Source organism: Phalacrocorax carbo, chromosome 16 (genome assembly GCF_963921805.1).
Source record: "Phalacrocorax carbo chromosome 16, bPhaCar2.1, whole genome shotgun sequence".
Lineage (NCBI taxonomy): Eukaryota > Metazoa > Chordata > Aves > Suliformes > Phalacrocoracidae > Phalacrocorax > Phalacrocorax carbo.
The window spans coordinates 12,497,014-12,521,986 of record NC_087528.1 but is presented as its reverse complement, the minus strand read 5'-3'; the positions used below and the strand labels follow the sequence as shown (position 1 = coordinate 12,521,986).

Below are 24,973 nucleotides of genomic sequence, written 5' to 3'. Positions count from 1 at the left end.
TGGCCATTTTGTTGGTTAAAATGTTTGAGGAGTCTCCATCTCCCATCAAACGCCTGCTCTTTGCTTGCTGAGGGGAGCTGAGCGGGCGGCTGAAGACAGTGAAGGACAGGAGCTGGCGCAGGGGTGGGAGGAATTACCTGAGCATCGCTTTAGGGGAAGCCTGGAGGAGAGCTGGGCTTGCACTGAAGCTTTGCTGGAGAATTGGAAGAGTCAGGACTTAGCTCCTTGTTGTTTTGTTTTATTTCTAAAAAGCTCAACAAAGTCTGGTGTAAGACTAGTTTCTTGCAGACTTGTTCCTTCAGGAACATGATGTTTCTGTCTAGATGCCAGGGCATGGCAGAACAGCACCTGAGGATGTTCTCAGATGGGTAATCATTTTTTGCTGTTGTAATTGTTCTTTCTTGGTTATTAACTTCGATCCAGTTGGGGAATAAAATGGCTCTGACCTTGATGGGCCCCACGGAGACCTGGCGCTTGAACAGCAGAGCTGAGGCAGCATATGGGCCAACACCAGGTGTTTGTTCCTTGGGGCATTAACTCCCTCTTCACTGCCCCCCCGCTCCCCTTCCTGCTGTCTTGAACATCAGAGTCCTTGTAGTTGATGTTTATTCTTAGGTTATTTTTGTGAATCTGTTGGTCTTTGTTTTCATAAAACAAGCTGAAGTTTGAATGTGAGAAGCACCTCTGCTTACCCGCTTCTAGCAGTCCGGTGAAGCGAGTGGGTGTATTTACATAGTGGACACTCTTCTCCACAGCCCTGACTGCAATATATCAGGCTGTGAAATCAGGGTCTTCCTTCGGTTCCCTAGTCTACCTTTTTAAGTTACCCGCAGTTCCCTCTTTTCCAGGGAAACTCAGATGCAGGTGAGTAATCCTGTGCCCTGTAATACGCTCTGCAAGGCTCTAGGCTTCCGTCTGGGTCACGCACTTGCAGCAGCGCGGCGTGGTGGGAGCGCTGGTTGTCGCTGCAATAGGCCCCCTCGCCTGCCCGTGCGGAGCAGAGCCTCCTTATGCGGAGGTCAGAGAGGAGAGGTCTGGCGAGGTTTAGTTCCACGCCTTTGCCTTGCCCCTTTCCTTGCGCCCAGGGTTATGCCCAAGGATGTCTCGATTGCGTGCATAACCTTTTTCAATTTTTCTCCACTAGGCGTGAAAAGGTCATATTCCCCACCTTGGTCATGGGTAAATGAATTCATTTGCAATGATAAGCTGCATGCATTTTAACTTGGTGCTTGGAGGTGCAGAGCTGGTGGCTATGCTAACTGCATGAGGTAGTTCTCGTAGCATTACAAACTAATAATCCGTGATCAAAACCTAAGGCTATAATCTTTCTTTCTCCTTTCTTTAACTAAACTTCTCTGGTGCCGTGACCTGTTGCAACCACAAGATTGAGTGCCGCTTGCTTTCTTGATCTAGTTAACATTTCTTCAAATACATGCATGGTTCCGATTGAATCGGTCACATCAGAGAGGATGAAGTGTCGCTGCTGTTAATTTAGTTAACTTTGAAAGTTAGTTTGCCCTTTGGTCATGTTTTTCCTTCAACATTTTGTTGGCTGTTGACTGACAGGTGCTCGGTCGCTAATGGGAAAGCAAAGGCACGATGTGCCGGGAGCCAGCCGGGCTTACAGAGCAGGGGGGAGGACAGCGTGGTCTGAAGCACGTGGCCAGAGGCAGCGGTGCCGCTGCTGGGCGTTGCGTCCCTGCCTGGCACGGCCGCGCCAGCTGGAAGCAGCCGGGGTGGCACGGTTGTGCCAGCAAGGCTGCGCGGGTGCCGGGGCCCTGGCTCTGCGGGAGGGGGCCCGGCGCAGGCACGGCCTCCAGCGACTCGGGGTCTCACTTAGCTGCCTCGCGAGGGAGCGTGGAGAGTTGCTGCAGCATCAAAAGGTGCAGGTCCCTACTAGCCTAATCTGCCGGAGCCTTGTCCCCATCCTCACATCTCCGCACTGGGTGTTCCTCCTTGTGCTTACTGCTGCTTGGGAGGCAGCGCGGCCCGTTTCAAAGCACGGACCTGCCTGAGAACTCACTTTTCCTCGTGGTTTTTTTGTGGGGCTGGTCTCCAAATATGCTTCGAACACATCCATTTGCTCCTCGGGCTCGGCTGTTCAGCTACCGGAGAATCTTCTGCTGAGGTTTTGTTGGGTACTTAGAGTTGAGGGAGTCTTGGAGATACGGTGCCAAGTACAAACTACAGCTTGACATAGATTAATGAAGAAAAAAAAGATCTAGCAATCGCAGGGCAGAAGGAGCGGTTGGAGACAGGCACAAAGTCCACACCGCTGTAGGGACAGGCGGACCGAAACATCCATCAGAAACCATGGCAGGGGTCGTTTCCAGCAGGGACCGGTGCTTTTGGCTCCCTGTGAAGCACCCCGCGGCTCAGCTTCTCAGGAAGCCCAGAGCAGGGGCATGGCGCAGGCCCTGCAGAGCTGGTCGGGTCTGAGGGCGGGGAAATGAGGCAGAAGGAGGAGGCAAGTGATCTGGCTGGGATTAATCACTGCAAGCAGGTTTGCAGGCCCTTGGGCAGCGTCGGACCCGTGCAGCAGCCCCGCACGGGTGCCAGGCCTGGGCAGAGGGGCCGTAGCGATGTGTGAGCTCCTCCCGGCACTGCCTGAGACCTTGGAGACCGAGCACAAGGACTTCTCTTCCCAGCTCGCTTCTGGGAGGTTATGCAGGAGTCATCCAGCACATTATTTGTTATTTTTACAGTTGCTCTGTTTAAAGTATTTTATTTTCCTTTAGCTCTCTCTCTAACTGCAGTAATGCTGATTTCTTTCCCATTTTTGTGCATTTTCATGTTACCAACAGAAATCCATGGCTGGGTAAGGCCTCCATAAGCTCAGCTATAATGCCAGATTTTAGTACCCCCCTACCTAGCTGCTACTATTTGAAGCCTTTTCCTGTGCCCCACTTACTGAACTGGCTTTCAGCAAATCCCAGCCACTGCTTTATCTTTATTTCTGCACCAAGGACAAGTCTGGGCCGGCAGGATGCGAAGAACGATGCAGGTAACTGACTCCAGGAGCTGATCCTGGGAGAAGCTGCCACAAGCAAGCACTCTGCGCTGCCTTCCTGCTCTCTTTCTTTAATTTGCAAACAGCGGGGAGACCTCAGAAGGCTTATAAACGGGGTTTCTGTCTTGTCTGTCTTCAGCAGAAAGACTCCTCACGTCTCCCCTGTGCGTTGTAGTGCTGTGAACACTCCACATCTCGTGCTGGTTAACGCTTGTGACGACGCTTACAGCGCTCATCCTCTTGCCGCCCTGGCTCTGTGGCGGGGCTTGGTCTCCCTTCTTGTTTCAGGCGTCACTGGATGATTTGTGATGCAGGTGATTTAGGCAGAGTTCTGTCCGTGCGGCATCTGTGCTGAGCATTTGATGGCTTCTTGGTTCCTTGTTCGTATGCCTCTGGGGAGAGGGAAGAGGGCACCCAGGCTGCGAAACATGCCTCTGAGCAGGAGCTGAGGAGGGTTAGGGATGTGCCTCTTCATTTAGAAGGAGAAGCTGTGTCGGATGGAGCTGCCTGCAGGGAGGCGTTCTCCCCGCCGGCAGAGCTCGGGTGCTGGAAACCCTGTCTGGGAGCAGCCGGCGCCCCAGCAGTAGCAATGTTTGAGACGTTCCTACTGCTTGGCCTGTCCCTGGTGTGGCGCCGTGCGCTCACGCCACGCGTCGGGTTTTGGCTCGGGCAAGTCCCGTCAGGGAGGCCGGCGGCGTGGGGGTGCCTGGTGGCGGGAGCGCAGCTGGCTCGGCGCAGAGCGTGCCAAGGTTTGGGCGCTGCGGGGACGTGGCCCCCCCGCCCAGCCCCGTGCAGTGCTGCGGGGATCGCTGGCTTGCAAGGACAGGCCGCGCCGGGAGCGGCGGCGCTTGCTGTGGGCTTGAAAGGGGTCAGTCGCCCTCCCCGGGCGGCCTGTCCCACCGTGCAGGGCTTGTTCAGCCGAGCCGCAGCGGCGGCTGGCCTGCCCGGGGTGCTGGCGTTGGCGGGGCCGCGTCCTGCTCGTGGCAGGAGCTGGCACCGTCCCACGGTGTCTGTCCGTCGCAAGGAGCGGCGCTGAACTGAGCGCAGGAAACGGGGCAAACCCGTAGAGCTTGGCTTTAACGTGACTCATAAACGCGGGGCACTTCCAGGCTGCTGATGGCAAATGTCACTTTTCTCTAACCCTTTCAAAAGGGAGCAAATGGCCACATTTTAATCCTGTTTGGTCTTTTTTTGTTGTTGTTGTTGTTGTTGTTGCTTTGTTTTTTTTCCCCCTGCCCTACTTGGCAGAGGTACTTTCTGGCTGATAACTGATTCGCAGAGTCACTCAGGATCAGGTTGGCTTCGTGCCCCTTCATCCAAATGCAAATAGTGAAATACATCTGCCCCTAAGCCTCTTCCAGCAGCTTTTTATTGTGTGCAGCCAGGGAGGCACTTGCCTTTCGAAATGTATCGAAGCAACACTCACATGGGAGCTGAAGTTTCCGGATAACGGGGGGGAGGTGGGAGAGGTGGTTCCCCCCTGCTCTGACCCCGGCTGTGCCAGTGAGGATGTTTAACAGCAGGATGGGGGAAGGAAGCAGCCCGGCTCCCTGCGGCAGCGAGCTGCGTTACCGTGGGAGCCTCTCCTTGCGGGCAACTGTTGAGATTTTAGCTCTTCATCGGCTCTTCTGGAAGGATTTTGTAACTGCCCAGTGCAACGGCAGCAGCCTCCTGGGTTTGCTGGCAGGGTTTTTGCATCCCTGATGCAGGAGGCGCAAGGTCAGCAGCGCACTGCACAAAGGGCGTGTGGAAACCGCACCGCTCCGTCCTGGGGACGCTGCTGGGAGCCCCCTGCGCTCCCGTGGGCAGTGACGGCAGAGCGCGGGACGTGCTCCTCCGAGCACTGCACCGGGTGCAGCCCAGCACCTGAGAGGCACCAGCTCCCGCGTTGGCTTTTTCCTCATCGGTAGAGCCCTCACGCTTCGTTTTCTTCTTGCCTTTACTCACCGCAGCTCACTGATGTAAGCAGCAAAGGCCGGCCGTCGCCTGAAGTGCCCCTTCTCGCAAGCGTGGCTCTGCCAGGACAGATCCGAGTGGCTCCTCCGGGGGTGCGGGTGGCTCGGGCAGAGCTGGCGAGGTGCTGCAGAGGCACCGCTTGGGAGCAGGCTGACATCGAGGCGGGGACCCGTCCTGCCTCGCAGGGGTGCGGGGCTTCTCCCCCCACCTTCAGCATTACAGACCCGGCCATGGGGGCAGGCTGCTGGTCTGGGGCAACGCGGGGGTGGAGGTGCTGTCCTCATACAGGGACGTAATCGCTTCTGGCTGTCAGGGCTGGGGTGGTGGTGAGCAGCAGATGGTGAGCCTGGGCAGACGCTGGGTCTTGAGCCTAATTACAGCGGCTCTATCATAACTGTAGCAGAGTAGAGCTGGAAAAGCTGTCAGACCCACGTGCTCCTCTCCCAGCCCACCAGGAAGCTGAGTTTTCCACGCCTTCACCTCTCCCAGCATCCTGGGGAAGGGGGGAACCCGTGGGCCCTGGCGGTGTGGCGGCACCCAGCGTCCCCGCTATGCACGGGGAGAGCGCAGAGGCCGCTCTGCTGCGCTTTAACGCATGCTGCGCCATTGCACACGTGTCCGGCCCCGTTACTGGGCAGAGGTGGCGTAGCCAGTGTGACGCTGCCCTGGGGGCCGCGCGCTGCTCGCCCGTGTCGGCAAACGGGCAGCGGTTACGAGGGGAGGAGAGCTGATTGCGGGGACGGAGCCCGCAGCGCGGCTGCGCCCACCCGCTCACGCGGGCCCAGGAGCCCCCGGTCCTCCCGGGCTGGTCACCTCGGCCAGCACAAGCCTGCGCTGGGCAGTGGGTTGAGCACCCACCTCCACGTGTCCCTGGCACCCACCGAGCAGCTGCTGTACAGGCAGGGTGAGGATGCAGCGAGGAGGGAGGCTGTGGTCCAGCTGCTGGTGGTTGGGAGAGGTGAGTGGTGCCTTCTCCTGGGGCTGCTCATCGCATAACAGCCTGTCTCTTGTTGCTTCTCAGGGCAGTAAACGGCTTTGATCAAGGTCCCCCCGGACTGGGAGCGTCCCGACCATCCTCAGCGCCCGGCATGCTCCCCCTGAGCGTATGAGCCCGCGGGAGGTCGTGTTCGGACTTGCAGATGCTTTTCTCAGTCCACCAGGAGAAGAACTGCTCGCAATTCCTCCCCATTCGCGCCCCGCTGGAACACGACCCACACCGTGCTGCCAGAGGAGACCCTGTGCTCACGGCCCTTCATGTCATGTTAATACAGTTTATTTTCTCCTGTTGCTGTAGCGGATGTTCTCTGACTGGGCCCCACAAGCTGAGACACGCAGTGCACTGGTTCAGGGGATGCAGGAGTCTTGCTCACCAAACCTTGGCCAGGCCGCCCCTGGCCCCTCGCTTTCTCTAGCTTAGGTTTGGCGTGACACAAACCTTGGCTGCTCCTCTTAAAAGCTCCCCCTCTTGCTGCCTGCTTCAGCATCCCACCGCTGGGGAGGCGCAGCTCCCGTCCTCCCAGTACGGCTCTGGGCTCCCGAAAGGGGCCCGGGGTGAGGCTGCGATGGCCCTTCGGACATTTGTGGCTGGGAATCAGGTCCAGGTACGTGACTGAGTTTCTGCAGCCGAACAGGTTACGGCCGGGCAGGAGCGCGTCCGCCTCCTGCCCCGTGCTGGAGCGGGCGGGGCGGAGGAGCGTGGAGGCAGCCGCGTGTGTCAGGGCCGGCGGAGGGATGGAGGGGCTGCGTGGCAGCGCGGGGGGGTGACCATCACGGTCCCGGCACGCGTCGGTCGCGCCATCGCGTGCCTCAGTGTGAGCTGGCGGGGCTGAGCGGGGCCGCGGCGCGTCCCCCTGCGCGGCGGCTTCCGCGCCCTCGTGCCCCGCCTGCGTCAGCCACACCTTGTGCACCTCCACGGGCAGGGACCCTGCGAGAGCGTTAGGAAGCCACTAATCCAGCGGGGCCCATTGTCCATGAAACACCCCCCCAGGACCCTGTCACCATCACACCCATGTTCCCATCGGTGTAATATATGACTGGATTTTACAGTGTCACCTACGGGCTTCTGTGACAGTTTTGGGCGACCGTGTACCTTGTGGGTCTTTCAAGCGACGTCTTTGTGCGGTTTCTCTGTCTATGTGCCTCGGAGTCGGTGGATTTTTTTTAAAAACGAACCTGTGAACCCAGCCGGGGTTTGAGCTGTGCTGTTAGAACTCTTCCCTCCCGGTCGGCCCCAGCGCGGTCCGTTGGCTCATGCAGCTCCAGGTTGGTTTATTTGCAAGCGCTGAGAAAAACCCTTGGCACCAGCAGGAGGGAGGTGGGACCCCCCCCTTCCCCTCCCCTGCCGTTAGGGTTTGCGTGGTCCTCCTGTCCCGTGCATCCTCTGCTGCATTTGACTGTTTACATTTGTTTTATTGTACATAGGTTTGTAAACATACTATCTTTTGGCTAAGATCTTTGTACATAACTTGGGCTTTGTAGCTTTATTTATTCAAAAATCTATATGGCATGTTTCAATAGGAGAGTGTACCATACCACCGTGGTGCCACAGCTCATGATGTGGTTTAAAAAAAACAAACCAAACTGAGACTAATCTTCCAAAAATAAAGTTCTTTTAATGTGGAATCAGTGGATTTTGCAGAAATGGTGGCAGAGGCTCTCGTGCGTCGTGCAGTGTTTTTAGCCGAGGCTGCAGCCGAGCAGCTCCTGCTCCCCTCAGTTTGTGCACAGGGGCCGCGGCTGCTGCTGGAACGGGCTGAGCGAACACCTTTCCTGGGCTGTAGCCCCTGGGCCTGGCCCTGACAGCCCCGGGGGGCTGAAGCCTGGGTGTCAAAGGCCTCTCTCTGGCTGCAGCCTCGGGTGCTTTTTGCCTCCTTGCAGTAGCTGAAAGTTGGTCCCTCTGCAGACCAGCGGGGCTGGGGGTCCCCAGGGCCTGTCCCTGCCCCAGCTCAGCCCCCCACCGGCACCGTGGTGTTTGGGTTGATGTGGCCGTGGGGCTCAGCTCCAGCTGGGGCACCGCCAAGGCTGACCCTGGGTCGGGGGGGGGGCAAAGCTCCAGCTCCCAGCGGGGCTGTGCTCTGGGCCCCATCCCATCCCTGGGCAGAGCCAGCAGCACCCCTGGCCCTGCTCCAGCCCCTACCCACACCCCATCCCTGCCCGCACAGGGGAGGCTGCACACCCCATCCCACCCCGACCAGCTCCCCCTGGGGGTGCAGCAGGGCGCAGGGTCACCCCCCTCGCAGCCAACCCTCCTTCTGCCTGTTAAAAGCCCCCAGGGCGCAGTAAACTTCCTCCTCAGAGCCGGGGCTGTCGGCGCCTGCCCTGAGGCCTGTGAGCCAGGCCAGGGGCAGGGATGACCCCAGCGCCAGGAGCAGCCGTGGGGCTGCAGGAGCTGGGAGCAGTGGGGGACCCCAGCAGCACCTCAGTGCTGAGGCTCCCCGAGCTCTGGCAGCTGGAAGCAGGGGGGCCCTTCCCACTCCCCCAGCAGCCCCCATGCTCTCTGCCCCCATCCCACTTCACCCTCATCCCTCTCCCTTGCTCCCAGGCTGGATGGACGCCAGCCCTGGCCTCTGTGCAGATGCAGCGCCAAGCAGGGACCAGCCCCAGGGCACCGGTACCTGCAGCTCCCCCTGAGCCCGGCCTGAGCCTGGGCCCAGCTCTGCCCCCACACCTGCTGCCACAGCTCAGGAAAGCTGACCCGACCCCCTGTCAAAGGCAGCAGGGGGCTGTGCCGGGGCCCCTTCCGAGGGTCAGCGTGAAGGTTCAGAGCTCCCTCTGCGCTCGCTGATGCGGTGCCGCTACAGGGCAAAGGCTCAGCCCTTTACGGTGTATTTAGGTCAAAATAAGAGAGAAAAAAACCCAAGCAAACAAAAGAGTAAGAAGGGAAAAGGCAGCTTCCAGTCATAGTCTCGTTTATTAAGGTCTACGCCAGCCTCAGGCGATGGCTCTTCCTGTAAGTAAACAGAGCAGGCGGCCGCATCTATAATGAATAAATTTATTGTCTTACAAAAATCATTGTCTAGAAATATGGGTAATACAAGAAAACAAGATATTTGCAGTCAGATGCCTGGTGGTCAACAGCCAGTTTGATTAAAAATATCCAAACACACACAACAAAACCTTCGCGACAGATGTTAAAGCTTTTAACCAAAAAAAGGAAATCCATGGTTTGAGCATGTGGCAGAGGAAGTTTCCTAGTTAACACTGATTCATTGTCACTAATATCAATAATACCACTTGGACTAGAGAGGTACGTGATATGAAGCACAGTCAAAATTAATACATTAAAATCATTGTTATATAGGCAAATTATATATGTAACATTGTCTTAGTACTGTAGTGTCTAAGGCACTTTCTGTAATGTCAGTTTTTCAGCTATTTAAACAAAAAGAACGCTAACTACTCACTGTAATACTGTTCAAAATAAAAAAAAAAAACCAACAACAACAACAAAAAAGAAACAGGATTCACATCCACTGGCATGTCAACTCGTAGGCAGGCAACATCCATCGCCCAACCCCTGCGCCCCGGCTCCAGGCGAGCCCCCGCGCGGCGCGGGCGCCCTCCGGGGCCGCGGGAGCCTCCTCTCACGGCGCCGCCGCTCGGCTCCGCGTCCTGAAGACCAACTAACTCAGCCATAAATTAATAAATTAATTTTGCCTGTGTTGCATGTTTATTTTCCACTGGTGTTCACACTAGTCTAGCCTTAATATATATACAGATCTGTCAGGCGCGGTAACAGCAGGTCTCTACAAACACAGAAGTACTGTACAGATGAGAACGGTGACGCTATTTCAGTTTGCCTGTACTGCAGGGACACTAACTGCTGAAGCAGGTGCTGAGAACACTTCAAAAATGATAGCGCAGGTTAAAAATGGACACTACTCGCTCACCCCTACATCTCCCCCTAACACCTCCCGAGGCCTTTTCACAGTTCGCTCGCCGCTTGCGTGCCGATCACGATTAGGAGAAAAAAGAAAGATAGATACGGGTGCGGTTTGGTCTTCAGTGATCCAACAGCCTCAGCGCAGCCGGGGGCCGCCCGAGCACAGAAGAAAGGGAAGGATGTTGTCTGTACAACAAAGCATGCATAGTCGTGACAACGGGTCTGTCCCAACCACCCACCCTCTGGGAATGAAGTTTCTGTAGCGATAAAAAAAGTTTCATCCTTCACATGATGCTTTTATAAAATGGCTTTACAATGAGTATCTGGAAAATAGATGCACTGAACAGAGACGATCCCATTTTGTTTACTATATATAAAAAAAAGCAGTTGTACCTATATCTGAAGCAGGGTACAGTATGGTGAGGCTGGAGAGCCTTAAGACATAGTTGACCTACGATAAGTAACCTTGTAGCATGCCGACGCTCCGTAAGGCAGATTTACGGCCACAAGGCAGTTCGGTGGTCAGGAAAGTCCTCCTCCTTCTGCCCACTGTCATGTAAAAGGTCTCTGCATGCAAACGGTGTGGCAGGGCTCTACTCGGCCGGCGCCGGCTGCGCCTCGTTCACGTCGCTGCCTTTGCTCTCCGCGTCGTCGTCCGAGAGCTCCAGAGAAGCCCCTTCGATGTGCAGCTGGCGCCTCCCGGACCGGCTCGAGGAGAAGGTGATGGGGCCGCCCCTCCTGCGGGCGACAAGCAGGCAGCGATGGCCGACGGGGCACGTCTCGCTCACGGCCGAGCCCCGGCGCCGGCGGCTGCCCCCGAAAGGCCTCCCTGCTGCGCCGGGGCAGCGCGGCTCCGGCTGCCCACGCGGCGTTCTGAAACCCTCTCTGACCAGGGGGCCCCACGCTGTGCCCAAACACCTTCTGGTGCTCTGGCACCCCTGCTTGGTTCACACCATCGCCTTAGTCTGGCAAGACCAGAGTAACCGGAAAAATTGTCTCCGTACAAGCACCAAGCGCTAACCAGGGGGGTTCTCTTAAAATACTGACTGCTCGGTTGTTACGTGCTGCGCCCCCCCACTATTCATCCCGACAAGCCCCCCAGCTCAGCTGCTCTCCCCGTCGAGGTGGTTCTTGCTCTGCACCAGCCTCACTGTTGCCGACTCCCATCCCGACCTTGATCTCAAAGACCTGCTCCCAGCACTGAAACTCCCACCAGAGCAGACCAGGAAGGGATCAGCACCAGCCAGCAGAAAAGCACGACTGAGCTGCCTCCTCTGTCGCATTTACCTGCGCTGGATTGAACTGGCAACCCCAGGGAAGCAGCCGAGGAAAGCTGCGAGTTGCTCAGGCTCGAGAGCTGTCGGGAACCAAACTGTGCCCTGGCAGCTGCTGTTACCACCAGCAGGCTGGGTCGGCAGCTCCCAGCGGGCTCCAGTTTGACCCATCCCCTTGCGTCAGCAGCTCTGCTTCTGCAGTGCCACAGCCGGGCGCTCCGCAAGGACGCGTTACGGAGACGGGCTGCGGGCACCCAACCCCTGCCCGCTGCGACCGGCACCACTCACTCACCTTAGCCTGTTTTTCAGGGTGCTGACCTCCCGGCTCAGGCCCTCGTTCGCCTCCGTGGCATCGTCCAGCTCACGCTGAAGTTTACGCCGGGAAGCATTTGCACGCGTGGCTTCCTCTTCAGCCTCCTCCAGCTGGCGTTTGAGCTGCTTCATTCTGGCATTTGCCTTTTCCATCTAAAGTACAAAACCGGGTCGTTAGAATCAAACTTGGCAGCGCCAACCCCACCGTTGGGGAGCTCGGAGGGGTTAGCTGACGCCCTGCCCTCCCCGACCACCCCAGCCCGAGGGGGGCCGTCAGCCGCCCGGCAGGCTCCGGCGGGGAAACGCTGCAGAGCGCCTGGCTCTGGGACGCCAGGGTACGTAACGGGCCGTCCCACCGGAGCTACCACAGGGAGGCTTCGGCCGCTGGGAGCTGCGCCAGTGGTTTTATGATCAAGACAGGGGTTTTCAAATGTTCAAATGTTTTCACTCAAGTGCTTCTTAAGAAGCCCTTTTTACTCAAAGCAGGGTTTTATTGGCCTTTTCTGAGAAACAGGCCTCAAAACCTAAGCCCCTCCACCTACCTGCTCCTTGTACTGGTCTGCGTGTCGACGCTCGTCCTCCACCTGCATGAAGACTTCTTTCAATTTCTTCTCGGTACGACGCACCAGTTTGTTAGCAGCGGCTCTTTCCCTGGAATAATTGAAAGCCGTAATTTGTCCCAGTACTTGAAGGCTGGGAACGCGTGGTCTGTCCTTGCCAAAAGGCTCTTATCTCATTGTGCAATACTTGAGCCCTCTCAACGTGCCTGCCACCATCAACAGGACTTGGTTTTAATATGCTGGAGGCTGGCTGGGATGCAGCTTTAGCACTGGGGCAACATGAATATGGCACGGGTGCTACAGAGAGGGGATGGGGCTGCGCTGCTTCGCCATGAGATTCAACAGAGCAGCTTTAGAGTTATTGCTAACCAGTAACACAGTCCTCCCACAGAGCCAAAAGCACCAAAGGACTGGAGACGGCCATAAGACAGCTCCTCTTTCTGGGAGGAACTAGCTTAAAAAGAATAATATATATATATATATGGAGGACTGAGATGGGAAGTGCTCACTGGACAAAGCAGACTTCTGCAGAACACAGAATTCATCGCAACTAACTAAAGCTGTCGCGCCTAAGCAGTTCAACGTGCTTCCTCTAACAAAAGAGACCAGGTGACTCAAGGGGATGTTTCGCCTTGTCTCAAGAAACTTCTTGCAGCCCCTTGTGGATCCTGGGACCAAGAGTCAACATATTCACCTGGTTAACTTCAAGAGTTAATTCAGCAGTTTCAGCTGCGGAGCAAATAGATTCTGAAACTTTCCACCCCAGTCACTTTACAGCTGTCCTGTTCAAGTGTGTCCCTCCCACAGTAGGTTTCCAGACAATCAACCCTAATGCCTGCGCTGTCAGCTCACACCTCAGCCCTACCGAGAAACGGAGATCTCAGACATTCGCCTGACAGGGCTAACACAGGCAAACAGATTTTTCCCTTACTTGGCTTCCTGCTCAAGCTGTTCTTCTAGCTGCACAATCTTGGCTTCTAGAGTAGAAATTGTTGCCTTGAACTTAGACTTCACAGATCCCTCCAGTTCCTGCAGCTTGGCTTTCAGCTCTTTGTTCTGCCTTTCCAGCTGCTGCCGTGCATTTTCACTCTTCTGGGCAGCACTCCGCTCCCCAGCTAGCTCAGAGTTAAGTGTGTCAACCTTTCAGAGGAGAAGAATAGAAGATCATTCGGTGCTATTCAGAGCCTCTACTGAGCACACCGAAACACAAGTTGCCCCAACAGTGCTGCCAACACCAGATTCACCTGCAGCGTGGTCTTTCGGAACCGCTCGTTGAGAAGCTCCATGTTGCTCTGTTCTTCCTCAAGCTCTTCCTCCAACTGTGCAATACGAGCTTCCAGCCGGCGCTTCTCATCCAGCAGCGCTGACCTAGAAAGGAAGTATTTGGGTCAAGACATGTTCAGATCCGATACAAAGCAACCGGCTAGTTTGCTTCTGTTACTTTAGGCATAGCAAATTGTCACGAGAAGCTACTGTGCCAGCAGTTCTCTTCATAACACAAGGAATTTTTGTCATGAAGACAGGTCTACACAGAATTCGCGAGCAGACTATGGAGAACTAGAGCTGCTGGTGCCTGAAGTTCTTCAGATGCACAATTAATACATCTGATGACTCACTTTCCTGAAGCGCTGTTTGCAATCTCATCAGCCAACTCATCCCTTTCTTGCTCAGCGTGTCGACGGGCTCTTTCAGACGCAGCAAACTCCTGCAAAGGTTTAGGGGAAGATTCAGCAGGGCATTAGGAATCCCAGAACTTCTGCAAACAATTTAGCCTTCTAATAACTTCCAGGAGATGCGGTGAAGTGTGACATCCCTGAGGCCTCTGGACAGACGAGCAGAAGCAAGAGCTGTAGGAGCTAGCGGTACGTATCATCTTGGTATCTGCCCCCTTAACTGCTATATGACTACGATGGATTTACTTCTCCCTGTCCCTGAACTGCTCCTTGCTCAAAGTCACGAAAAAAAAGAATCATCTGTGAAGATCAGTAACATTCAAGCCCTCAAGAGCAGGAGAAACCCATTCGGTCACATGCTGTAATGAACACACTCAGGTAAAGCAGGCACTAAGTCTGCAAATTGTTTAGGCTCTTCCAGAGTACATAGCACGGACACAAGCGAAGTATAGAAAACAATCTTTAGCCCAATAGTACAGACAGCTCTGAATCTCATGTTACAGAGCTGTATTAAGCGGTAGAAGCACCCAGGCTTTGGCTAAGAAGGACAATTAAATGCACTGCAAGTGCAAGGCTGACAAGTGTGAAGTCCACAGAAGAATGACATGGAGAAGCTCTAGTAAGTCGTCGGTTTGAGCCTTTACAGATAACCAAGCGTAGTGAAATCTGAGCGATTGCTTCCAACTTCGGTCTGCAGCTAACTCAGGACAAGAAAGAGGCAGTCTCTCACACAAGGCAATTCTGCTGATGTCTGACCTTGCGGCAGACCAAGGAGATAACGGGAGATGAGTGAGACGTAGCAAGACTTAGAGCTCTTACATCAATTCCCAACAAGGAGGGAACACACGCCTGTAAGAGCAAGGGATGAGGACCTCAGAGGGCCGAGTGATAAACCTCCACAGACTTAACTGGTCCACCAAGGTCCTGGAGAGACGGTCAGGTTTTTATACATTTCCAATAATCAATTTTAGTACGGACACTGCACGGCGTCTCTCAGAGACTCTCGAACCACCCTGCCAATTTTAGAGTGAGGCCTTGAATCTGTTTAAGCAGCAGTAAAGCTTTCCTGCTACCCAGGCAGGGAAGTGAAGTCCAGACTACTAGAACGATTCCTACAAAGCTGTAAGAAGTCACTGGTGACCTAGGGCAGGGGGGAAGAGAAAGACCTCAGGGCTCCCATTCCTCTGTTCAACTCACTTGGTTGCTTTTTACTTACTTTTTTTTTTTTTTTTTTAAACTCTCTGATCTTCACCTTACTCTAGCGAGAAAAACAAATCTCTTCGATTTCAACCTCACCTCTTGGAGCTGGAGTATTTCTGCTTCGAGACCTTTGAGCTTCTTTTCACTCTCTTTGGACTGCGCAAAGATCTCGTCTCTGGATGCACGGGCTTCTTCCAGCTCCCGCTGGTAGTCTTTCATCTGAGCCTGCAGTTGGGAAGCAGGGGAGAGAAAAAGCCATGCTGCGTTAGGACAGTCACAGGATTTATTAGTATTTATATAGTATGAAGCATTTTGGCCCTTAAGAGGTAAGGCCTTCCTCCCAAAGTGGGTTCATTCCACTTAAATGCATTTTCAGTTCTTGTTTTCATAGTTAAACTTCATTTTCTCATCTTTCCATGACTCAGTTCCTTGTCAGAAATATTATAAGACTTCACCTCGTTTATCTGGTACATTCCTTGCACGAAAAAACTCTAATAAAGAGCCGCTCAGTTACATTTGTTGTGAAACTTATGGAGAGGTAAAGGTCTTGGAATGACTGGTAAAAAGTTCACCTAAATAGATGAAAAACCCCCAAACGTATTCCAAGTATGCGAGGTAAGGAACTATTCTCAGCGCAGAAGTAACACAACGCACCGTCCTGCACACCCAGAAGCACGTACTCGTGCTTCCCTTAAACACTGTTAACACACACCAAGATCTTAACCTGCGCAAGCTTGACTCGAGACGCTGCAAGAGTAAGGAAGTTGGAGAAACTGCACTTAAATCGTACCTGCACCCTTCGAATGCCACCAGTCGTGAGACCACTTATTTCAGGTGCTTGTATGGAAGCGCACAGAGATCAGGTACGAACTCTCTCGCTGTCTCCTCTTGGGCTAGAGAGGCGGGGGGCTGCTACGTACCAGCGTTCTTTGTGTTAACCTACGCCCCCTCTTCATCCAGGGCTCAGTTCCAGAACTGCCCTCGCTCAGCTGAAGGAGGATTTGAAGCAGGATTGCCAAAGAATAAAGCGGACAGGGCAGAAAAGCAATTTAATTTGCCATATGCTTTACGTGGTCTTGCCACGGCCTCGTACTCCTGCAGCTTTGGGCCGCAGCACTGAAAATTTTTGGCAAAACTGAACTGTACCAAATGTTGAATATTTTTCTGGGAATGGGGAAAAAAATCCTTGACACAAGGACTGGATTTTTTCTTGCCAAACTAAAAAGAATGGGCATCTTGGAGCTTTTTAAAAGCAACTGAAATTCACTCCTCCTTTTTCTCTGGAGCGATTTTGGCTGAAAACGCCTTAAAAAGTTCAACAACTTGAGGAAGCAACAGTCAGCAAGAGCTGAGAAATCTGAATTCAAAGACACAAACAACCATAAATTTAAAAAATGCAGCCTGGAGAGCAATACTCAGTAAATCCTTATGCAAAGTGTTGAAATAAAGAAAAAGGTGTCCACTGGATAGAAGTGCGTGGGGGGACAATCTTAACTCCTTACCAACAAAAGGATGAGAGGGGTTTTGAGCAGGTGATAAGTTCAAGCCTCTGCGACATGTTTCAGCATAGTCCAGTCTGACACTCCTGTTGCCTTCAAGCTACAAATGTATTCAATGAAAAGGAACACCCCTGGCCGACTGTCACCGGCAGAGAGAGCAGCTGGGTTGATTAGCTGTGCCTACCTGGAGCTTACGGAGCTGTTTGATTGCTTCGTCCCGAGCCTTGTTTGCAGCTTCTATCTGACCTTCCAGATCTTTCAGATCCATCTCCATTTTCTTCTTGGCTGCCACAGCAAGAGCCCTCTGTTTGCGCTCATCTTCCAGTTCTGCCTCCAGCTCTCGCACCTGTGAAACCAAGGCGTTCAACAGGCTCCGTTCCAGGAACGGCGCAAACACGAAATGCTAACAAAAGGGTCGGTGACTCCAAAAGGCCTTTGCAGAGCAGAATTACCGTTACTCAGTTGGAAGAGACTACAGAACTCAAGCCACGTGGGAAGACGCTGCAGATGGCAAAAACAAATGCACAAATTGGAAGCAGAGATCTCTGAACTGACGAAAAGGAAAGCAAAGACAATAACTCAGCATCTGAAGCATTTCCATTTCATCTGTTCAGCTACTTGGTGAACAGCTGCTTGCCCGGCACATCTATCCACACTGAGGTATCACTCTAGGGCAGATGTCACTAATTCTGATTGAACCACTAAGAGGAAAATAAGTCGTCGAATCACCTCATTTTCTCAAGGAAAAAGTGAAATCATTCCCTTTGGAGCAGCTGTGCTAATGGCATTTATACACCACAGCTTTTTTTCAAAACAGAAAGGTATCTGAGCAGCAAGCCAACGCGAACTAAGCCAAACTTACACGAAAATAAAACTGAGCCAGAAATGCCACACGTTACCAACAGGAGTGACTATGTTTTGTTTCGGAGCCCTCCTCCCTCCTCATGCTAGGTCAAGAGCTCTTGTCCAGTGCAAGGCAACAGCAATTCTGCACTGCAGCGAACTTCAAAAGCCTCCAGGCCATGTATGTTTGTAAGAGATCTCTATATCGGTGATTCTCAGTCATTTTACATTTGTTTTCTTACAATAAATCTTAAAATTTGGGGTGTTTTTTCCTTAAAGCTTAATGTTAATTTAGAACCATCTTCTCTTACAAGCATGAGATTTTAAAGGCATTTCTTGAGTCTCTTCTGATCTGCTTTGTGTTACTAGAATTCTTGAGTCTGGCAAATCTAGAATCTGCCATGATTTTCACTTACACTGGAAGACTGTAACAAAGCGAACAGTTTCCTATCTCTGCATCCATGGATTTATTCCTGTACATCAAATCGGATGGGCCTGCAAGTCCAAATAACATACCCCGTCCTTGAAATACACCCATGCAGCAATAGCCAAACCTGTGCTTGCACACTGAGTGTTTTTGGAGGACTTGCTGGGTCCTGCCCTTGGGTCACGCCAACCCCAGGCAACGCTGCAGGCCTGGGGCAGAGGGGCTGGGAAGTGCCCGGCGGAGAAGGCCCTGGGGGGGCTGGCTGACAGCCGGCTGGGCATGAGCCAGCAGTGCCCGGGTGGCCAAGGAGGCCACCAGCCCCCGGGCTTGTGTCAGCCCTGGGGTGGCCAGCAGGAGCCGGGCAGGGATGGGGCCCCTGTGCTCGGCCCTGGGGAGGCCCCACCTCGAGTGCTGGGATCAGGTTTGGGCCCCTCGGGACAAGAAGGGCCTTGAGGGGCTGGAGCGTGTCCAGAGAAGGGCAGCGGGGCTGGGGCAGGGTCTGGAGCACAAGTGTGCTGGGGGGCGGCTGAGGGGGCTGGGGGGGTTTAGCCTGGAGAAGAGGGGGCTGAGGGGAGCCCTTCTCGCTCTCTGCAGCTGCCTGAGAGGGGCTGGAGTGAGGGGGGGGCTGGTCTCTGCTCCCAAGTCACCAGTGACAGGACGAGAGGGAACGGCCTCAAGCTGCGTCAGGGGAGGTTTAGGTTGGAGATTAGGGAAAATGCCTTCCCTGCCAGAGCGGTCAGGCCCTGGCACAGGCTGCCCAGGGAGGTGGGGGAGTCACCAGCCCTGGGGGTGATCTAACAACATGTAGACATGGCACAGTTTAGGAGGCCTGGGGGTGTTGGGTTGGGGGTTGGACTTGATGATCCTAGAGGTCTTTTCCAACCTTAACAATTCTATGACTGTCAGTAGCAGGCTAACACTAACAGTTGACAGTGACCTGCCCTCAACAAGACCTATTCTATTGTTTGTAAAAATCAGCATTTGGGATTTCGATAGGATGGGATCTTTAGGCAGAGTTTTATTTTTCTGGTAGCAAGTTATCACCAAAGCCACAGACCTTTGGCAAAACATCCTCACACCCTTCCCCCTATGAAGTATAGTAAAATAGACATACTTGTTTAACCAGCATCCTCTTTTTCTCTTCATTCTGTTCATCTCTGGCTTGCAGATCTCTCTCAAACTGGGCTTTCATAGCTTGCATGTTCACCTCCAAACGAAGCTTAGCATCTTCTGTAGCCTGCAGTTCATCTTCCAGTTCCTCAAGCTGAGTCCTCATTTCTTCAACCTGTTGCTCTAAAGTTCTCTTTGACTTCTCCAGTTCATGGACCTAAGCCACAAACATTGATCAGACCTTCTCCTTCAGGTATCTCAACATCAGCCGTTATTAACGGCAAAATAGAGACATTATATGAACTTGGTACATGCTGTGCTGCTCTGAATTGCACGATGAATCAGAACAGGCAGAGCATCATCTCTGAGTGTGTGTTAGAGAACCCGGCGAACACCTGTGCAGGTGATTGGACAGATGAGCCGTGCAATGTCACAGAGAAAATTAGTAGTGAGACAGGCTCTTAAATCTAGCACAGGTGCCATGAGTCATCTGGCCGGCCAGCAACTTCTGCATGTCTTCACATCTTTTGTGAAGAGGCCTGATGCTAACAAAGACCACCTCCCTTTTCTGAGCATTAACTCCTCCATAGTTTCAGGTTATAAGTCAGCTTCAGAAAGTTCTTGTGTCAAATATACTTCTCCAGCCAGGGAGTTTCCCTGTGTTATTCCCCAGGCAGTATATAACAAGACAGGGTGTAGAAATGTACTTACATTTTTGCCCACATCATCTTTAGAGCTCATTAAGTCTTCCATATCTGCACGCAACTGTTTGTTCTGTCTCTCAAATTCTTCCTTAGCTTCCAGGGCTTCTTCCAAAGCCCGAGCCAGAGACAGTGCTTTGGTTTCCTTCTCCCTTGCTTCTGCTTCAGCACGATCTCTTTCCTCTGCATATCTGGCAGAAATGTTCTTCTCTTCTGCCAGCATCTGAACATAAGAAATAATTAATCCATCTCATAAGTTCTAGAATCAGGTCCTTCCTGCCTCAGGTGTTTTAGTCAATGAAGCGGTTAATGCTCTAAGTTTAATTGGCCTTCAGAAGCTGTCTAGTCTCAGTCTTGATCAAAGGGCTAGTAAAAAACCAGCTACAGCTACTCTGGGATGAGATGAGGAAAGCAAGCTACTAATCAGGCTTAAGAAGTTTTACATTATTTTCATCTTCCAGTCTTCACATCCTTTAGTCTATCTTGAGGGATTACAATAATACTCTTAAGTTTTTGTTCCAATAGAATTTCCTTTTTATATATAGAGAGCTTATCACTTGATCTAACAAGACTCAAAGCTGGCATTTAGGTCACCAAAATTATAAGTGACACGTTACTCAAAGGCCAAGCTGCTCACAAAAGATTTATCAATAACCACACTCCTCTAGTCAGACCCTTCTTTATACAAGGCTCATTTATGCAGTAACAATATGAACAACAGGCCATTTAAAAACCATAGGAAGCAGCAAGATCACAACAGCTAGACTACCTGATCAAACTTCTTCTGCTTTTTCTCCAAGTTTGAAACAATCTGGCGCTGATGATCTAGATCTACCATCAAGTCATCCAGCTCTTGCTGCAGGCGATTCTTTGTCTTTTCCAGTTTGTCATAAGCCATCGCCTTCTCCTCTAGGCGTTGGCTTAAGGACTCCATGTCCTTCAGTAATTTCTTCTTATTTTCCTCCAAGCCTTCAATGGTTCCCAAGTCGTCATCTACTTTTTTCTTAGCATCAGCCAACTGAAATTTAATAAAAGAAAATAATGTTTCTTAAGAAATCACGAGAAGGAATGGCAGGCAACAGGTCCAAAATACAAAACGAGAAATAGATGTTGTTGCTAGCTAAAGTAACACAAAAATTGTGAGCTAGCAGGATACCGAGCAGGGGAAAGCTCTGCTCATTGCAGTTAGTTGTACTAGTCATTACTGCTGTGGAGAAAGACCACCGGAAATTTTATTCCAAAAATTGAGTCTAGCCCGCGTGCAAGCTACACGCCATTTTTCCAAGAGGTTTGGGACACCAATTCACCTCACCCGGAATGCGGAGGCCTTACAGAAGTCCTGCCATTTACAACAGCTTACCTGTGACTGCAAGGCGAGCATCTGTTTCTCCAAGTTCTTTCTGGCCTCCTCTTCCTCTTCCTGCTGCTCTTGCAGGTTGTTCTTCTCCTCTTCCAGCTGCCTAATCCTACTGCTCAGGTTGAGTTTCTGGCGGGTTTCTTCCTGAAGCAGCTCCTGTTACACAAATGGGCATAGCCAGAGTTCAGTTTGGTTTGTAGTGTGTTAACTGTGGCCTTGGGCCACCACCCTCCATTACCGACTGGAGTTTCAGGTTTGCTTATTTTTCTCACAGAATTTTTGTACAAGGACATGCTTATGAAGACATCTGTAATTTGGATTCTCAGAAAGGCACTGCTCATTCATTTTGGGCACACTCAAACCTTTATAAAGCATACTTCTGATCAGGGCATCCCTGCCACCCTCTGTTCTAGGAGTTAATGAATGATACCTTCCCATCTTTAAAGGGACGAGCACAGAAGCAAAATTTTTCTTCTTTCAGACAAGCATATAGAGTCCCTATTTTAAACTGAATATACAGCAGCAAATCCTGCAATGGCAGCACACTCCCAAGTTTTGCTGCATTGCTTAAATATAAAGGTCAGTTTAAAGGTAGCTGTAATTTGGCAGTACAAACTTCTGTCATAATGGAAACTAATAAAAGGTGTAGCCACCATCGCCCTCCCCATCCTGCCCCTCACAGACCTCTCCAATTGTGATTAACATAATTCAAGTAGTCACCATTAGCATTGTTATACAGGGTAAAAAAAAAAAGAGTATATTTAAGTGATGAATAAGTGCATACAGCTGCATTATTTAACTCAAACACTGGTACTTCTAAGAACTTAAGCTGTCAGTAAAAGACAGTGTATTGTCCCTCATGCCTTTCGTATACCCCAAGGATCTTATTTATATTAACATTACACTTGGAAAGGGGTTGTTTTGACTTAATACTTATCTCCCATGGAGACTATGAAATAAGAGAGAAACCAAAAGGCTACAACCTATGAAGTAGTGAATCTTAGATAATGAAAAAAAATTGGCCTCACATGTAGCTGAGCAGTCATTATACATCACATTTCACCAGAGTGCAATAGGAAATACAGCTTCTACCCAAGGGACTTTCCAAACCATGAATTACAATGTATTTTGTTATGCAGATAGCATGTCAATGAGGAACAAGGCTTCAGTGCAAAGTTCAAGCTTCACTGCACACACACCTGTGTATCCTGAAGCTGAGATTCCAAACTTGCCGCATCCTTGGCAAACTTAATGCCTTTCTTCTCCGCTTCCTCCAGGAGACTTGAGACATTATCCAACTCGTTCTGCAAAGCAAGCAGTCTAAAGGTAACAGCATGCAGCTGACTCACAGCAAAGCTGACATCCCGCTGGGAGCTGGAGCTGCAGAACACAAAACCTCAACAAATTCCAGGTGTGGTAAGACAACGACAGATCCCAGCACAGAGATACAACAAGCTGAAAATACTGAAGTTTAGTTAGGGACTTGAAGTTGAACATCCATCTTGAACTTCAGGGTATAACATAACGAGAGTCAGGCGTGCTACTTAGCAGAGCACGTCATTCCAATATCTGCATTCATACTTAAATGCTACTTTTAATTATAGGACCCTATGTTTTACAGGACCATTAGTTCAGGGATTGTCAGGGTGGCAGCTGGGTTTAAAGGATCACTGCAAGAGAAAAGGTTACTGCCAGGTGCCAACTCTTGCTGTTTTAGACTATGCTGCTTGTATATACGGTGAGAGTGCCCAAAAGCTTCCCCTGAAAAGGACTGGGCCGTTCCCTTCTTGAAGCACTTCAGCTTGATTTACCTAAAGTACTCGTTGCGGTGGTTCACAAGTCACCCCTGACTGCATTTTGTTCATTTTCTCCATTTGCCAGAAGAACAGGCCTTTACTTGCAGTCCCTATCTGCCAAGCTCCCATCTCTGGAGCACAAAAGCAAGCCTGTGGCCATCATCAATCAGTACGCTTTTGCTCACACCTACAAATAAGCTCAAGCTCAATCTACTCAATTCCATACCCAAGCCAAAAACCTGTAGGCCAGCTGTCAGCAGAGCCTCCTGCAGGCTTTGGTCTCCAGGATGGGAAGCCATGTACTTAGAGGCCACTATAACTCTCACACAGCCCAAGAAGTTCAGGATTAGCGTCGTGGCTGCCCAGCTATCTCCACCTGAAGCACACCACCACTTTAAGGCCCTTCAAGTACGTAAGCGTATGACTGAGATCAACCTCCCACCTCAACTACAGACCCAGCTCCTGCACCCCCAGCTGCATCTGTGGAAGTCATTCTCCTAGCCATTTCTGCGTACGGTTATGGCCTTCCTTTTCTTACATATTTTCCATCAGTTTAGGACTTCCATGGAGCCTTACCTGCAGCTTGTTTGCTTTCTCCGCCAGTTCCACCCTCAGTCTTTCTCCTTCTGTGACCTTAGCGGTCAGCTCCTGTACCTGAGCATCAAGCTTCTTCCTCTTATGTTCAGACTCTGCCTTGACCTGCTGCAGTACCTTCACTTCACAGGCTAACTCCTTGTTGTCGGACTCTAGGCCTTGCTTGTTTTTTTCAAGATTTGCTTTGAACTAGGAAAAAACAAAAGGAAAGAAATTGAACACTTTGTTACATATCAATAAAGTTTTCTGCTAAAAATATTCAGTCCAGCAGATCAGGTTTACACGTTCAAAGATGAAACAAGCGCTCAGCAAATTATAAGTAGGCAGCGTTCAAAATGCTGCCAAGTAACATTCTGTGTACGTTAGCCAAAGGCTAAGTGAATGCAAGTTATTCCACCCTCAGATGTCACAGGTAACTGAGGAGCAGAAGATAATTCTATGAATTCAGCCAGATCTGGGACATCAGTGCTGTAAAATGACTGTTTGAGTAGCACTGCAAGTAGGAAGGAATGTGCCCATTAACAGATCAGCATGGCTCATCTCACAGAAATAAAAGGAAAGATATCAGCTAAAGCTGCCCTGATTTTAGTAGGCGTAGCAGCCTGGAAGCGCATAACAAAGCGTTTTTCACCACTGAACCAACACTTGTCAAAAACCTTTTTAAAAAAGTAATAATCGGCAAAAGGGATGTTTAAGTGCCATTCTTACTATATCACCAGAACTGACATCACCTTAACACAGGACCTTTAAGATTGCAGGGTATTTTTCCACCTTTTCACGCTCTTATTGAGAGTTTTTAATGAGTAAGGAGCAGAAGACGTGTAAGATCTTCAGGTGAGTAAACTATAATTTCCACCAGCTTTAACTACTATGTTTCTCACTTAGTATTTTGAACTAAGGAAGCTTGTGAAGTATTCCCTACGTAAAAATATTACTGCAGCACACGAACTGTCCACACAGTTGTGAATGACCAGAATTATAATTTCACAAAATACTTTTTTTTTTTTTGTGGTGGTGTTGGAATAATTCTACTTTTGAACAAGTCACTCAAGCTACGCCAGTAGGAGCCGTGCTCTCCCAGTACGCCTCCTCCCGCCCGTGCTGGTGTGGTTACCAGAGAACGCAATCCAGCCGTGCGAATTGGCAAGATACCCCACAGGTATCCAGCACTGCAGGTCGCAGTACAAGCACAAAGTTAAGAGCAGCTGGAAGAACTTTTGCACTACCAGTACTCACAGTTTGTTATTTGTGAGTGCCGACATTACAACTGCCTTAGTTGGGAACATTCTGCAGTTTGCTCATGCAGAGAGCTGCGTTTCGCCAAGCAAGCACGTCGGCTGCTGCAGGATTCCCATGGAAGCGCTACATGAATTTATCTCTAGGTGCACCGTTTCCAAGTCTAATGAATACTTTTCAGATAGGTGCCAAGACTGTCTAATAGTTGCAATGTATTCAGGCTGGCAGGATATATTTGATTCAATCGCAGTTGTTCTGCATGTATAGAGGACAACTTAGATCTGCAGGTATCCGTGGAAGGGACCACAACACCTATGTTTACTTATGGAAAGTCCTGAAGCAGAAAAATGTATTTCTGTAATTCATTTTCTTCTCACCCTTTTGGCCTGTTCAAGTTGTTCAGAGAGCTCTTCCAGGGCAGTAGCGTGCCTCTGCCTGATCTCCTGGATCTGTGCTTCATGGTTTTTGGTTTCCTCTTCAATTGCTTTCTTCAGTTCAGCCACCTCCTGCTCTCGCTTTGTCCTAGAGGAAGCATCAATCGTT

At 51.3% G+C, this 24,973-nt stretch overlaps 2 protein-coding genes across 7 annotated transcripts in view; one reads left to right on the top strand and one right to left on the bottom strand.

Annotated features, from left to right (window-relative positions):
- NDEL1 (nudE neurodevelopment protein 1 like 1) overlaps nt 1-6,253 on the top strand; it is a 28,509-nt gene extending 22,256 nt beyond the window's left edge. For 2 of the 4 annotated variants that reach the window (XM_064466810.1, XM_064466811.1), the window contains exon 9: nt 5,988-6,253. In XM_064466810.1, the coding sequence (XP_064322880.1) occupies nt 5,988-6,075 (88 nt within the window). In that variant the 3' untranslated portion in view covers nt 6,076-6,253. Of the gene's footprint in view, nt 1-1,144; nt 1,180-5,965 lie in introns of all 4 variants that reach the window. The other 2 variants (XM_064466812.1, XM_064466813.1) reach the window with 2 other exon arrangements.
- Nucleotides 6,254-8,943: 2,690 nt separating this feature from the next.
- MYH10 (myosin heavy chain 10) overlaps nt 8,944-24,973 on the bottom strand; it is a 108,089-nt gene continuing 92,059 nt past the window's right edge. For all 3 annotated transcript variants that reach the window (XM_064467311.1, XM_064467313.1, XM_064467312.1), the window contains 15 exons: nt 24,808-24,952; nt 23,177-23,383; nt 22,004-22,108; nt 20,808-20,960; nt 20,217-20,465; nt 19,458-19,670; nt 18,751-18,963; nt 16,551-16,712; nt 14,964-15,092; nt 13,611-13,699; nt 13,239-13,362; nt 12,926-13,134; nt 11,977-12,085; nt 11,415-11,587; nt 8,944-10,586 (listed from right to left, as the gene is read on the bottom strand). In XM_064467311.1, coding sequence (XP_064323381.1) covers nt 10,442-10,586; nt 11,415-11,587; nt 11,977-12,085; nt 12,926-13,134; nt 13,239-13,362; nt 13,611-13,699; nt 14,964-15,092; nt 16,551-16,712; nt 18,751-18,963; nt 19,458-19,670; nt 20,217-20,465; nt 20,808-20,960; nt 22,004-22,108; nt 23,177-23,383; nt 24,808-24,952 — 2,425 coding nt within the window. In that variant the 3' untranslated portion in view covers nt 8,944-10,441. The remainder of the gene's footprint in view (nt 10,587-11,414; nt 11,588-11,976; nt 12,086-12,925; nt 13,135-13,238; nt 13,363-13,610; nt 13,700-14,963; nt 15,093-16,550; nt 16,713-18,750; nt 18,964-19,457; nt 19,671-20,216; nt 20,466-20,807; nt 20,961-22,003; nt 22,109-23,176; nt 23,384-24,807; nt 24,953-24,973) is intronic.